This window comes from Fusarium graminearum, chromosome 1, assembly GCF_000240135.3.
Source record: "Fusarium graminearum PH-1 chromosome 1, whole genome shotgun sequence".
NCBI lineage: Eukaryota > Fungi > Ascomycota > Sordariomycetes > Hypocreales > Nectriaceae > Fusarium > Fusarium graminearum.
In genome coordinates this window covers 763,871-777,269 of record NC_026474.1, presented here as the reverse complement: position 1 = coordinate 777,269, position 13,399 = coordinate 763,871, and the positions used below count along the sequence as shown (strand labels likewise).

Genomic DNA, 13,399 nt, shown 5'->3' with positions numbered 1-13,399 from the left:
TCTTTCTGGTTTGGACCTTCTGATCTGAGGGGAAAGTAGGTAATATCTCGTCTCGTTACGGTAGTCGTTCTGGATCTGGTAACATCAATATTATTTGGGGGGAGGGGGGGAAAGATGCAGGCCTACACCGGGAGTTTTTAGTTAGCGCACCAAGTACCCCCGACTGTAGGTTGGCAGGTACCTACTGCGCTGTGTTGTACCTGCCTTTCCATCCAGGACGGACCCGGGGAGGCTGACTGCGGGGTGTGGATAGAGGGTTTCGCACTGTAGGCAGCATTGAGTTAGTTGTGCACCCTTTAAATAGTGCACACCTCGGAAAAGAATAAGCTCACCTGCAGTTTTTAAACGGGGACGTTTTTAAAGGCTCACCTAAGCCTCTTGTCGTATACTCAGTCAGTTGCTTGTATGCCAAGTTTGTTGATATTGATGCTGATGCTGCCATCATTCAGTGAAAGCAGTGACGGTATGGCACAGTGTTTTGTAGACCACCGCCTATTAGCCCCAACCATTGCAATCACTCACCGTCCGTTGCAGCGAATGGGCCTTTGTGCCGGTAGTGAAAGCGGGGATACTGGACAGCCTCAGCAGAGACAAGCCCCGGGAAGGTTCAAAGCAAAGACCGTCAAAGGGTCAATGTTTCTGGCCGGAGGGATAAGGAAGACAATAACCACTGGAATTGAACCGTGTAGCAAAGCAATAGCCCAGAGGCCGGTCACAAGTGAAGGAAAGAATGGGGCCGAAATAGGAGTTCCAGATAACCAGAGAATCAATCTGTACCAACATTGAGTTGTAATTAGGCCTGCCCCGTCTACAGATGTAGTAATTGGATGGAATAATTCCAGTGCTATTTCGATATACCGTGCGATTTCCGGTAATTGCTGACTGTTTTGGGCCAACTGGCCTGGGATATTGTTTAACAGTAGAGACTCAAGACTCCATCCAAATTGCCTAGCTAAAATCACATCACATCACATTAACTTCCATCCATTGACGATACGTCGTACAACACGAGTTCATCATCATTGATTTACAAATGCTCCAGCTTCTGTCCGGGTTGCCCTCAAGGTTGGTCAGTCAAGGTCAAGGTTACTCCTGACCCCCGGCTAGTCTAGCGCTGTGTCAGTATCTACAGGGGGAGCACGATGGCCCAGGGACCCTGATTCTGCTAAAAACCATCCCCCCTGACGGTGTCTGTATCCACCTCGTCCATCCTTTCTCCTCCCCAGGCTGCGGATTGGATGCATGACCTCCTGGCCGCTTATGATCCATGCCTAGCTCAGGCTGTTGCTGCGTCGGTACGAGGGGAACAAGTCACTTTGTGCTTCACATGACGTGATATTCTACTTGAACTCTTGGTATATCCAATCCAAAGTTCCCGTTCCTGAGAGGGCGGGTTCTGGATTTCGAGGGGTCGGTCCTCTAATTCCCCTCAAACTCAGGACCCCTTTGTTTGATGGTATTTCTGGACTTTTCTGTGCCACGACACTGGCAGCAATACTATGTATAGAAGACAGGCACCGGCAAGAGTAGCAGCGAAAGACAGATGGCTGAAAAAAGGCGCGGGCATGTCCGTGGGCGGGTATGGTACCTTTTTGTCCCGTCCCTTTCCTTGAGCTGCAATGCAATGGTTTGCTGGGACGCAGCCTCAAAAGGCCGACTCTGTGGGGAAGATATGCAGATACTAAAGATACATCATTAATACATGTTTAGCTAACCGGAACTAAACTGGACTAATTATCTGATCAACATTTGTGTGTGCGTGGAGCAAGTCGAAAAGGGCCTGGCCTCCCTTCTTCCATGATACATTTCTCAGGTCATTGATGTATCGTGATGATACTTGAAAGAGGCGTCTCCTATTCTTTCTTGGTTCAGAGCATCCGTAGTAATTACACTTGAGATCATCATGTTGTTTGTTAGCTGATGTGTCATCTCAACCTGAAGCAAATGTTCACAATCGCCAACCCAGTATTTGTCCGGTTATTAACAAGAACCAACGTTTCCATAGATCCGACCCATCGCAATCTATCAAAGTATAAAAAAAGCAATTCCTGAAGCAAAGAATGGGAATCAATGGACCAAACCCACTCTCGGCCCGCGTGCTTCCCTTCCCCTTTAAGCACTGGAACTGCTATTCTCATGCCGGTAGGCCGGCATGCCAGCACATTGAACGAGACGACGTTATGTGATTGAGGTCAAGGCTTTAGGGTGCAGGGGTTAATGGTGATGATAATGGTTGGTCTTTTGTAGAGTCGTCTGAAGTTTATTGCTTCAACGGCTCACTTCAGCCTCTCTCGTCCCGCTAGCTTCACCAGACTATCGAAATTCTGTATGTATACATGCATAGATCCTAAGAGTTTAGCGCCTACCTTGTTCAGATCAGCCCATGATGATTGATATGCTCAAAACAGAAAGAATTCGAGGTCTCGTGATGCTTTGAAGATCGGTGGGCAGAAATGTTCCACTGTAAGTTACGGATACGCCTCGTTCGTATCTTTCTATCGCAGCAAGTCTTGACGGCGTATGACATATAATTAATTCTCCTTGAAAGTGTCTCACCGACGACCCAGCCTCTTACTCTTTCATTTCTAGAATACGCGCCATTGTCATACCTTCCAAGTCTCCCTTTTGACGGATCAAAGGTTTGTTATCCCTTTGCAATTCCAGGAACAGGATTGACATCAGCCTCATCATTTATCGAGGGTGTAGATACAGTATGGAAGAATCCGTTGCACGTGCGGAGGACCGAGCTTGAGTTGTGGTACGGGATACTTATTTAGTATATTGCTTCTTCTGCCGATGGCGATCGATTTATGGTGCATCGTATTACGTCTCGTCTTGTCTGGAAATACGATCTATCCCCGTGTCTATTCCTGGCCCCGGCCACTTATTCTGCTGTCTTTTGGACACGTCTTTTCAATGGCAAGTCTCGTCTCGGGAGATCAACCACCAGCCTCAAGCCACACTTTCATGTAGTACTGGTATCACATATGTTTGTTTCCTCATGGTTTCGTCTTTTTTCAGCTCGTGTTATTATTCACTATTCTCTTTCCACTCGCACAAGCCATCTTTACAAGAAAACAACTCTTACCGCAAAAGGTACAACCACACCTTTTCCCCAAGGTCCCTAAATGTCATCATGGTTACCTGTTTGGGCGATATCACAGTGTGCGTTGTCAAGCGCCAGTAAAACACTCTGCCTTGACTTTGGCTGGGCTGAAAAAAATGCTGACTGACTTCAAGCTGACGAGAGGTGGCTTGTAGACTATTTGCCAACTGCTGAAACTCAATTGCTCTGTTCACGCCTTGGCTGATACCGTGACTACTATTTCGGTCAGCGGCGGGCTGAACCTGCAGGTACCTACCTGTCTTTCTCAACGCTATCTCCCTCTAGAGAGCAGCTGGTGCATTCTCGACCATATAGTCGACGCTGCGACGCGGAAGGCTTCTTGCTTTTGATACTGCGACCAACATGCTCGTAGCCGACTCTTTCTCATCAGCTGCCACGGCTGCTATCTGATAATCGGACGCCTACTCGGTTGCGCTGTACATGTTTCGAGACGGAATAAACAGAATGGTCACAATATCTGTCGCTGTGATTGATCAAGTGATCAGTCAAACGCATCAATAGATGGAACACAGACTTTGCTTTGGTACGACAGTACAGCTAGTCATGATGCGCCCGATGGATGCGGTCAAACGCCTCAGGAAATGCACATGAGGAATCAAAAATGACACTCTACTCTACCCACGGCTCGCTGCTGATCAAAAACGTTTTATCACAACGTGTCGCTACAGGAGTGATATACCGAAAATTTAACGGCCCATCAACGTCGTTTACTATGTGAAATCGTCAATAATTGGCTCGATTGTTGCCGTCTTCTGTCGCTATTCATGCCATGGGTTGACAATCGGTCTGGGTGATTAATCTAAAGTTTGCTCGCTTAGATGGCCACAACAGATGTTTGCTTGCAAACAATGGACAGAGACCACATTTAAAAAGCGATTATATCCCCAAACCTGCTGATGTTGGGCTATTTAACCGCATAGATTGGGTATAGACAAAAGGACAAGCGTCTGGCTCAATGCAAATGATGATCGCGGACTGATAGAAAATGGACGAAACATATCCGTTTCGATGGGAACCATATTGCTGTTTCTGTCTCTTTGGCTTCATTGATGGGGACAAGGTACTCAGACCTTCTCACCCATCTGAAGGTTTGTCTGTCTAAACGCTCATCATCCCGTCTCACTGACAAGTAAACAACAGCAAATCCCGATGGTACGACAAACCCACCAGTGCTATTTGATTACAAAACACCGGTTTTCAACCCAAACAATCACCAATGCATTCCGCCGCGCCACTGGAGACGGTATAAGGATGTCCTTCCCGCATCGCATCTGTCTTGTAACCAAAATTGGTCATTTGTCTCCATGAGGCGACTATGGGAACTGGTCCACTACGACTTTCAGCCGCCGCTCTCTGATGTGAATCGAAGAATATCTATCTTGGCTAATAAAGCAGCCAGTGTGACCATGCCCGATCTTCAAAAACAAGCCAGGTCACGCGTGGAGACCTTTCTCTCGTCGCAGACAATTCCTCTGTCATTCCAAAGCAACAGAGATGGTCGTGTGCTTTTCGTCGTCGACGTTTTCCGACCTATTTGGAGGACAACTGTGATGTTTGATGGCATTCGATACCTGAATTGTCTGTCGAACAAGCAGGATGGCAAACACTTTCGTCCGATAAAAACACATAGGGGAGATATTGTTAACATCTACTTTGCCTCGAATCATCTCGGAGTGGTAGCAATGTACTTTTCCAAATATGGAATGTCAAAACAGGACTGGCCTGGTGTTTGGTGGAGTCGCCTCACACTGAGTAGAACGCATCACTTGCTTAGAGCATACACCGATGTAAGTAGAATACCACCCAAAGCTCCTGCTCTAGGTCTGACATGCTCAGGGTTTCAAGATTCGTGACCTGCGACGAGTGGAATCACTTCACTCGACCTCCGAAAGCTCGCCCATCAGATGGTCTGTATTGCCGCCAAATCCAACAGCGGTATGGCTGGTGAGCTTGGATAACAGAGCTCACTCAACTTATTACTTCAAGTGCTTGGACTGCAGCAGGCCTGGAATTACTGGCTATTCAGCGTGTATGGTTGATGGGGATCTTGTAGATCTGCACTGCCATATTGAAGGAGAGGATCTTACGTTCTATCAAGACGGTGGCGGTGATAGACTGCATGCAGTTTGGCTGTACTTCCCCGTCGAACAAGGCGAGCGAATCTTTGAAGTTTGGCGACGGCGGAAAAGACCTCACTTTTGTCGAGATATCCCCATGGTATGTTTCTCAAAGCCAAATAGTATTGTTCCTTGTGCTGACTGTTGGGCAGTTACGGACGAATAAGGGACGTGTCTTTGTTTTAGGCACACATATCTCCCAACATGATATCGTCGTCAAATACGACTGTATCACCTCATTCCCAACGGAAAAACATGCTCGGTTCTGGTTCTGCTACCGCGAAGGCTGCGTCGATTATCTTGCGTTCGACACTGAGGATAAACGTCTCGAAAACGACCCGATCGTACAATTGGAAGGCTCCTCTGCGCTGTGCTCTTCAGGCCTATCGAACCAAAGATTCGCTACATCTGCGACACTGAAAGATGTAGTTGAGGTTGTGCCATGTAGATCATGGGCGCCTGGATCAACAGGCATCGCCGGGCTTTTGTTGACGTACTCTGATGGCCATCGTGAAACGGTAGGGCAGGTACGGCTTGATCATCTCCTTGAACCGATGCAGGTCGTGCCAACAGGGGATATGTGGTTAGGGATCAGGTTGCTTCCTAATGGGACGGGCGCGGTCGTCGAAGCATTGAGATTGATACCGTCGAATGGCATGACAGTTCATGGCGGAAACACATGTGAGGCTGGACTCCGATGGCGCCGTGTTGAATGGAAAGGTCGTCTGGATTGGTTATTTTGGTATGGGCGATGCCTTATTAGCTGGCACGCGCAGGCTATTCCTGTTGGTCATATCAATACAGTACTGGAGGCACAAGGAGGGAGGGGATGGGAGACGGAGACGCCAACAACAGCTATAAACATCTCTCCATAGCAACTTGTTCTCAATATCCAAAAGTTCAAATTTATGCTGTTTAACTTGCTACGCTAATAAAATCCTCGCCCCATCTTCAAGTTCCATAACATCATCCGCCCTCGCAGCTTTCCCGCCCCAAATAACAGTCCCTGTCCCATCCACAGCAAAAGCCCCAGCTTCCTGCCACTTATTCCCCATGGTCGTCAGAGGACCCTCATCCTCTTCTTCCTCTTCATTCCCAACAGCCTGAACAGTAGTCTTTGGCTTTGGCTTTGGGGTTGTCTTACCCTGTATCGCACCCGCTACCTTTTCACCTAGCCACCCCGTCTCTTTCCAGCTCTGCACTTGTGTCGATGGATTGAGAACGTACCACATGCTACTCGTGCCTAAACCCCATGCTGCATACAGAGCTCGATCTTCATCGACTATCACGCGCACGCTCCATGCGCCGCCGAGGAGATCTACCCATTTCTTTGTCGCTTGCTCTGAGGCGTGCGAGACAGCTATACATGTTAGTGCATCCCCATAGCGATTCGCCATGGTACGAAGATTTATAAAAGTTTTTTGCGCAACTATTTCTCTGTTAGACATTATTCCATCATGTAAAAAAGGGAATGACTTACATGCACAACCAACACAGCGTAAAAATACAACCAGAGTTCTCCTTCCCAGTCTCAACTTCTGCGTCTTATCCACTGGAGCTTTATCTCCGATACCAGGTACGCGTCCGACAGAAACAGCAGCAGGAGGCGGCGTTAGCCACGGCTGTACAGTAAGAGGCAGAGAGCGAACCGACATCCATGAAGACCAGCTAGAGTCTGCATCACTGTCGGAAGGATTGGGAGGATTTTTGCGAAGTTTGTTTGGCTCGCGCTTCTCTGTGGGAAAGGAGAGTATATCGCTTGGTATACCGGCCTTTTTGAGGGCGAGTTTTGTAGTGAATGATGAGAGCATTGGGGCGATACGGGAAATTCACAGATAGAATTACAAGCTTTAAAGCTCGAATAAATGTGATAGAGTTCAAATGAACTGAATATGTTGTTTTCTTCAGCTGTTGTAGTCGTTAAAAAAGATGAGACGTGGTGTTGAGTTGAAACTCCAGGGGTGAGGTTCCAGTGACGCTAGTAGGGGTCTGGAATGGGGGCGAATGATGCAGGGTAACGCGAATGGCAAAGCTTCGATGAGATGGGAATGTGGATGACGGGAATAACTTGAGCCGCAGCTGGGAATTATGTATCTGAATGATGATAATATTAACAAGCTCGTCTTTTTCATACCCTAATAATAGTAGAAACATCGACCTCCTTAGCCTTAGGATGCGAAGATAAACAGTGAGAAGTGTGACTTAAGTAGCCTAAGCTGGCCTACTCTGTTCGTCCATTATGCTTCCAGTGGAAACGTTTCTGATGCCCCAAGGGTGGTATAATTTGATGTTGGGCGGGCATCTTGATCCAAATTGATCGTAATAGATCTATGAATCACTTTCGTCTCTTGGTGTTTGAGATAAGACAGTGATGATGAAATGGTAGGTAGATCGCGCTTGCCTGAATGACATCGTCTGCCAGACTCAACGTGCCTTCCTCTCTTTCACAAAGGCAATGACAGGAACTAACCCAAGGTATCTCGATGTCCCCAAACGCTGAATCTTCATCTTCATCTTCAATCAAACTGAAATCATCATAAACAAAATCGCTAAGTCAGTTTTATACTGTTTAGATCAGCTTCTTTGCAGTTCTTGTACTAATTTCACATTCAAGTTACACACCAATATGTTACCTCACATTTGCGTCTACCCTGCCTGTGGGTTCTGCAGGTTCCGCTTTCAAATAGACGATATGGTCATCGTACACGATCCCAAAAAGTTATCAAACCCGATTCCCGGTTTCCACCTTCATCGCTACAGTGAAAAAAAATAGAAGCATCCTTCTGTTCGGCTTAAGTGCCTACAAGGCATATCATTTCTCATGCGTGGAATTCGCTCTTCCGAATTGGTCACAGCCTGGTTACCGTCTGGATCGTGACATCTGAGGTGCAACTATTCAAGAATCGATATGGGAGACCTCTCTCCCCTCAACCGAGAGATTTCGTGCCGATTGGTTGATCGAAAGGTTTGCTCATAGGATGGTCTATGTTGTCCCTTACTCCAAGTTTCCTTTGAAGATTTTGAGCAAAATTGGGCGTGATTTCCTTCGAGAAGAGGCGGTCATGGAGCTCAAACATCTGTGGCTACAAAAAAAAGAAAGACCCTACAGATATACTCATCGACGTAGACGAGACCTCAACGCTCTGGATTCGATATATCCATATCGAGGGTCTAAAGTATGTCAGGTCCTTATCAACCGAGAAACCAAAAAATGGGAAACCGTTTTTCACCTTCAATCCTTACAACAAAAACGCTGTCAGCGTCTTTATCTCGACTGATTGTTTGGGTGTACGGGAGACTCACATCATGCGACCAGGGGATACACCTACCACTCAGCCAACGCCGGGCGTTGGCTGGAATATACATCGTTTCTTAACATTGCCTTTTTGTTTCAAGGGCCATTTTGATGTAAGTCCGCCCTCAGAGTATCAGGAAAATTAGCCTCCGGAAACATAAGAGACGGAATTAGTAGACTATACTCCTTAGACTATTCATTTTGGTACCCTGAGACTTTATCTAATGCTGTCACAGGGACTCAAGCTTCGACGACTTAGAATCCCAGAATTCCATCACCTAGACATAGAGTTCTCTCCATCCGGCCGTATTCTTCACCAAACGCGGTTCTGTGACTTAATATGGTCAACAATACCGAAACCACTTGCGATATTCCCTTCTCCCGGTTCTCCCGGTGAGCATGTTCGTATCGACCGCAATCAGAATGATGGTCAGCAACTATCCAATATCGTCCAGCATATCGACTTTAACAAGCCTGGAACAAGTGGCTACTCGTTTTGTGGGTACCGGGATAATTTGATCGAGATCATTCCGAATGATAATGAATCACTTCCTTTCGACGTCGCCCACGCCGAAGGTGGTCTCTTTCCGCTTTGGTGGATGTACTTAAGCCTCGACGAAGGTGAACGGATCTCGGAACTCTGGGAACGGATCTACTTCACAGGCACCCAATGGTGAAATACACTTATTGTGAGTACCTTCCTTCCCCCCCGATACGTAATTTGGTTGACCTCGATCTGGTTGCGGACCGACGGGAACCGTAGCCTCATTCTAGGTCCCCATCTAGAACCAGACCCATTTGACGACAACGCGCAGAAGGGGCCTACAATGTGTCATGCATTGTTACGACTCCCAAGAAAACGACCATGTCGTGATTTTTGGGCAAACTATCAGATATTTATAACATGGATATCTATCGAGAACCCATCAATGTATTATACACGCCCCAATTATACGCCCACGAATTCCCCTGCGGCGTCGAGATCCAGATATCTTCTTACATCCGTGAAGCTCGAGGGAGTCAAGGAAGTGACTCCCTGTCTATCATGGAGAAAACCCAAAGGACTCTCCAAAGTGATGGGTCTGTTACTTACTTATACAGATGGGACACGACGGTCTATGGGACAAGTTCGTCACGACTGTATGGAGGCAGCCATGGTGGTTGGATTGTCGGAATGTATGTGGCTAGGGGTTCCTAATATCAACGAGTCACAGGTCAACTGGACGGAGACTCAGCGAGAGTCAAATGGCTTGCCTGGAGCCAGCAGCGTTCATTTGTCTCAACCAACCGTGCCAGAAGAAGCCTTCCGATACCTGCAGGTGCCCTGGCGCGGGCGACTGAATTGGCGCTTTGACTCACACCAGTGCCATATCTCACATGAAGATAAAGATGGAGTTACAGTTCAGGACGAACAGCAAGAGAAGTATGCACAAAGCTGTTATTTGGCATTTGGTCCAGAGTCTATGACATTTGGATCTTGAGGAGACAACTAAAACTGGCCACTGGAAGCATCGGAGATGAAATTAACAGGTTGGCTTATGTTACTAAGACTAGAAGCAGACTCCTTAGACTAATACCTATTATTGCATTGTAAGACTTCGGAGGTCAATTTTTCTGTTACCTACTAGACCACGTCGATAGTTGGCCTTGCTTACCTAGGTACCGTTGAGCTTTAACACCTGGTACTGACCCGAACATCAAAAGTCTTGACCTCTGATTCACTGAAGGTGTTACTCCCCTTTCCAAGAACCAGAGCTTCACCAACCTCATCATGAACCTCGCTACTGTCGAATTGTTCCACAACCATCCAAAAGCGTGTAAAGTACCAACTAAGACGCCCTTTCAGCGGCAGCTCGAGATAATGATAGTCATCGTCGTCGTCGATTGGCTTCTCTGCGCGAACATGCCTGATTATAATGCCCTTAAAGTGTATAGGGCCCGAGACTTCTCGTCCCGGAATTTTGATGTTACCGTGCCAGATCTTGTCTGAGTGAACCTTGACCGGAGCAGTCATACTATCAGGCCGAACCTGCCCAACGCACCGTTGACTGCCGTCGGTATATGTAAATAGGGGGCCAATAGTAGGTAGATGATGCCTACAATATTGATCCCAAATACGTATCCAGGCCCGACACGCTCTGAAGCTCTCGACGCCATCGAGGGGAGCCGATGTAGACATGCTGTCAACCCTGAAAGGTGAGTCTGGGGCCGGGAGTGAGATTGTGATTTCGCCTGCCCATGCACTTGTTCACGACCGAGTTGCGTGGGCTTTTGGAAAGTCAGCCATGTGTTTGTGTGTCCAGCCCGTGAGTAGAAAATTCGTATGTGACCCTTTTCGGGGAAGGTCGCAACGGATTTGTAGGTAAACGTCTTCAATCCAGTTCTGTTATGCTCAGACCAAGAGACTCGTCTTCCTCCAGGCGATTCTCACAGACGGTAGGAACTCATGCCAGTAGCCCGACATTGCCAGTCCCTGACGTTCAAAATAATACCATTAAGTAGCGATGACTCTTGAGTTGCTTGGAGTGACTGAGAAATTGATGTGAAGGAGATGGTCACCATGATTGGGTGATACTCGTTCATGATGATCTCGCGGGAACTTGCGCGAACCCCAACCATGATTGGCATTGAGCGCGAGAAAATTTGACAGCGATTGCTAGACGAGGTAGCGTTTAATGTCTTTCTAACAATAAATCGCTCACATTTAATTGCTGGGTCATCTAATGGGAAAAGTTGGACATCATCGCTGTTCTTCGCGCGGGTCTGAAGCAGTGTAAGTCAAGAGAAACATCACCAATCTCGACTTCACTGAAGAGGCACAATAAAACAACACAATGCCTTTTCAATTGGACAAAAATGACTAACTTAGACCCTCAGCAAAGATTCACTATTAATTGCATGCAGCAATTGCGCGACAGTCCTCATTACAGCGACTGACCCCAAGCACACCACCATCACATATCACAAACACTAAAAAGCAAAAAAAGAAAGCCTCGCTTGTTTGCAATCGAATCTTTATATAGGAACAGCCCGATGCGGGGGTCGAACCCGCAACCTTGAGATCGCGTACTCGTAAGAGTCTCACGCTCTACCGATTGAGCTAACCGGGCGTGGCTCTTGATTTGTTGAAAGGCGGGGACGCCCAGAGGCATTGTGAGGGGAAGATAGCGACGTTGTGTCTTGGTGTTGAGGGGCAGCTTGAACTAAGGTTTGTATTTAAAGTAGTAAGATAGATATGGGGAAATAAAGTTAGTCTTCGCGGCCTGTACATCTTGTAATCTCAACGGCATCCTGGAATTGTTAGCAGAGGTCGTTTAAGAAAGCCGAGGGGAGAAGACTTACAGGAACACCAGTTGGTTCAAAGCTGTGAACCAATTTACTCTCGTACACCAGATTGGGATCACCCTCTTCCTCATTGAGTTTCTCTTCTCCTTCCCTCTTGAGGTACTGTTTCGCCGTCCTATCCGCAAATCCATCCTTATCATCGCCCTGTCCCCTCGCAGCTCTCTTCTCAGCAACACTGCTCCTCACGTACGCAAGATAAGGTGGGTTTCCAGGCTTGATGACATTATCCGCTGCAAGCACACTACCCGGTCCGACAAGGCCAAGACGCTCGCAGAGCTTGAGATCGCTTGTGTAGGCGGGCTTGTAGTGGTCGAGGAACATGAGGTCGATCTTTTTGACGGTGCCGTTCTTGTGTAGACGTGCTAGACCGGCGTCGCTGGGGCCGACGATGACGCGGGCCATTGATGATAACCCTGACAAATCGAGGAGGGATGTTATTACTGCTGCGAATTCGGGGTTGCGCTCGAGGGAGTAGTAGTTTGTGCCGCCTGCTTTGCGAACGGCGTTGGCGAAGAGGAGAGTTGAGTAGCCTACATAGCCGCCGAGTTCGACCTACACAAGTTAGCATTTGCATTGATCGGGGCATACAATTGACTGTACCATGACTTTGGGCTTCACTTCAGCGATAAGATCTGTCACAATCTTGCCCTTGTCCTCACCAACGTTCATGAGATACTTCTTGGTGCGACCAAACTCATCAATAGCCTGGAGCACGCGCTCCGGCGAACCACGCAACTCATCGATATCCGACCGACCGTAGATATAATGCAAAAGCTCAATTTCTCTTCCATCATCGAAAAAGGTCTCTTCTTGCTCAACATAAGCTTTGTTCTCGTCAAAGGAAGGCATTCTGATTGACTCTGTAGGTATGATTGTCCCAGCTAGAATAGAGAGGGGTAAACATTGAGTTATATGTACTCTGACAAAAACATAGGTAAACAAAAGGAGTCGCGTCACGTAGTGTACCCGTCATTCATTCCCCCTCAATTGCTGCAAGTAGATGAATATGCATATGAGACTTTGGTTGAGCTCTCTTGAGTGCCCCACGCAGGACCCCGAAATGGGAGAGATGGCTTAAGGTGGGGGTTTTGGTGAGGGATGAGAGATTCCCATGACGCGCACATGCAATTGCATCCTCCCTTTGTCATTCGTGCGTAACACCGACGACTCGAAGATGAGATAAACACCAGATAAGGTTGACTAGTCACGAGGTCTATCAGTTCGAGAACATTCTTGCCCTCCTCGCTAAACCCCTACCTGATACATAGATAGCTTCACGGTAGTTGTGCTCAATGTCTTTACCAACACATGCGTACAGTGTCTCACTTCAATACACCACCAGTCTTCACCCGTAATGACCTTGTATTACCAGTATCACCGCTCGCCAATTACTACTGTCCCTACACCCCCTCCCAAACCCTCGCATTAAAATCAGAAAACAATTTCTCCATTCCCTTGCGAAAACAACCTCGAAAGTAACCCTTCCCATATAAGCAGACCAGAACCGAACCCTCC

The 13,399-nt window shown here is 47.5% G+C and overlaps 6 protein-coding genes and 1 non-coding gene across 7 annotated transcripts; 3 read left to right on the top strand and 4 right to left on the bottom strand.

Annotated features, from left to right (window-relative positions):
- Positions 1–4,112: 4,112 nt before the first annotated feature.
- On the top strand, positions 4,113–6,105 carry FGSG_00247 (uncharacterized protein; the record flags this gene model as incomplete). The annotated part of the gene is made up of 6 exons (XM_011317583.1): positions 4,113–4,215; positions 4,268–4,914; positions 4,964–5,071; positions 5,114–5,344; positions 5,397–5,771; positions 5,908–6,105. 6 exons carry the CDS (start codon positions 4,113–4,115, stop codon positions 6,103–6,105), a joined length of 1,662 nt encoding a protein of 553 aa, XP_011315885.1.
- A 62-nt stretch (positions 6,106–6,167) lies between these two features.
- On the bottom strand, positions 6,168–7,055 carry FGSG_00246 (uncharacterized protein; the record flags this gene model as incomplete). The annotated part of the gene is made up of 1 exon (XM_011317582.1): positions 6,168–7,055. The coding sequence occupies one exon, from the start codon at positions 7,053–7,055 to the stop codon at positions 6,168–6,170; it is 888 nt and encodes a 295-aa protein (XP_011315884.1).
- A 1,495-nt stretch (positions 7,056–8,550) lies between these two features.
- Positions 8,551–9,216, top strand: FGSG_00245 (uncharacterized protein; the record flags this gene model as incomplete). The annotated part of the gene is made up of 2 exons (XM_011317581.1): positions 8,551–8,652; positions 8,776–9,216. The coding sequence occupies 2 exons, from the start codon at positions 8,551–8,553 to the stop codon at positions 9,214–9,216; spliced, it is 543 nt and encodes a 180-aa protein (XP_011315883.1).
- Positions 9,217–9,468: 252 nt separating this feature from the next.
- On the top strand, positions 9,469–10,020 carry FGSG_11731 (uncharacterized protein; the record flags this gene model as incomplete). Its single annotated transcript, XM_011317580.1, has 1 exon — positions 9,469–10,020. The coding sequence occupies one exon, from the start codon at positions 9,469–9,471 to the stop codon at positions 10,018–10,020; it is 552 nt and encodes a 183-aa protein (XP_011315882.1).
- Positions 10,021–10,211: 191 nt separating this feature from the next.
- FGSG_11730 (uncharacterized protein) lies at positions 10,212–10,718 on the bottom strand (the record flags this gene model as incomplete). The annotated part of the gene is made up of 1 exon (XM_011317579.1): positions 10,212–10,718. The coding sequence occupies one exon, from the start codon at positions 10,716–10,718 to the stop codon at positions 10,212–10,214; it is 507 nt and encodes a 168-aa protein (XP_011315881.1).
- Positions 10,719–11,566: 848 nt separating this feature from the next.
- Positions 11,567–11,649, bottom strand: FGSG_20502. The gene has a single exon. It is a non-coding gene; the product is annotated as a tRNA-Lys (tRNA).
- Positions 11,650–11,727: 78 nt separating this feature from the next.
- FGSG_11729 (uncharacterized protein) lies at positions 11,728–12,733 on the bottom strand (the record flags this gene model as incomplete). The annotated part of the gene is made up of 3 exons (XM_011317578.1): positions 11,728–11,830; positions 11,882–12,436; positions 12,473–12,733. The coding sequence occupies 3 exons, from the start codon at positions 12,731–12,733 to the stop codon at positions 11,789–11,791; spliced, it is 858 nt and encodes a 285-aa protein (XP_011315880.1). The 3' UTR covers positions 11,728–11,788.
- Between the last annotated feature and the right edge of the window lie 666 nt (positions 12,734–13,399).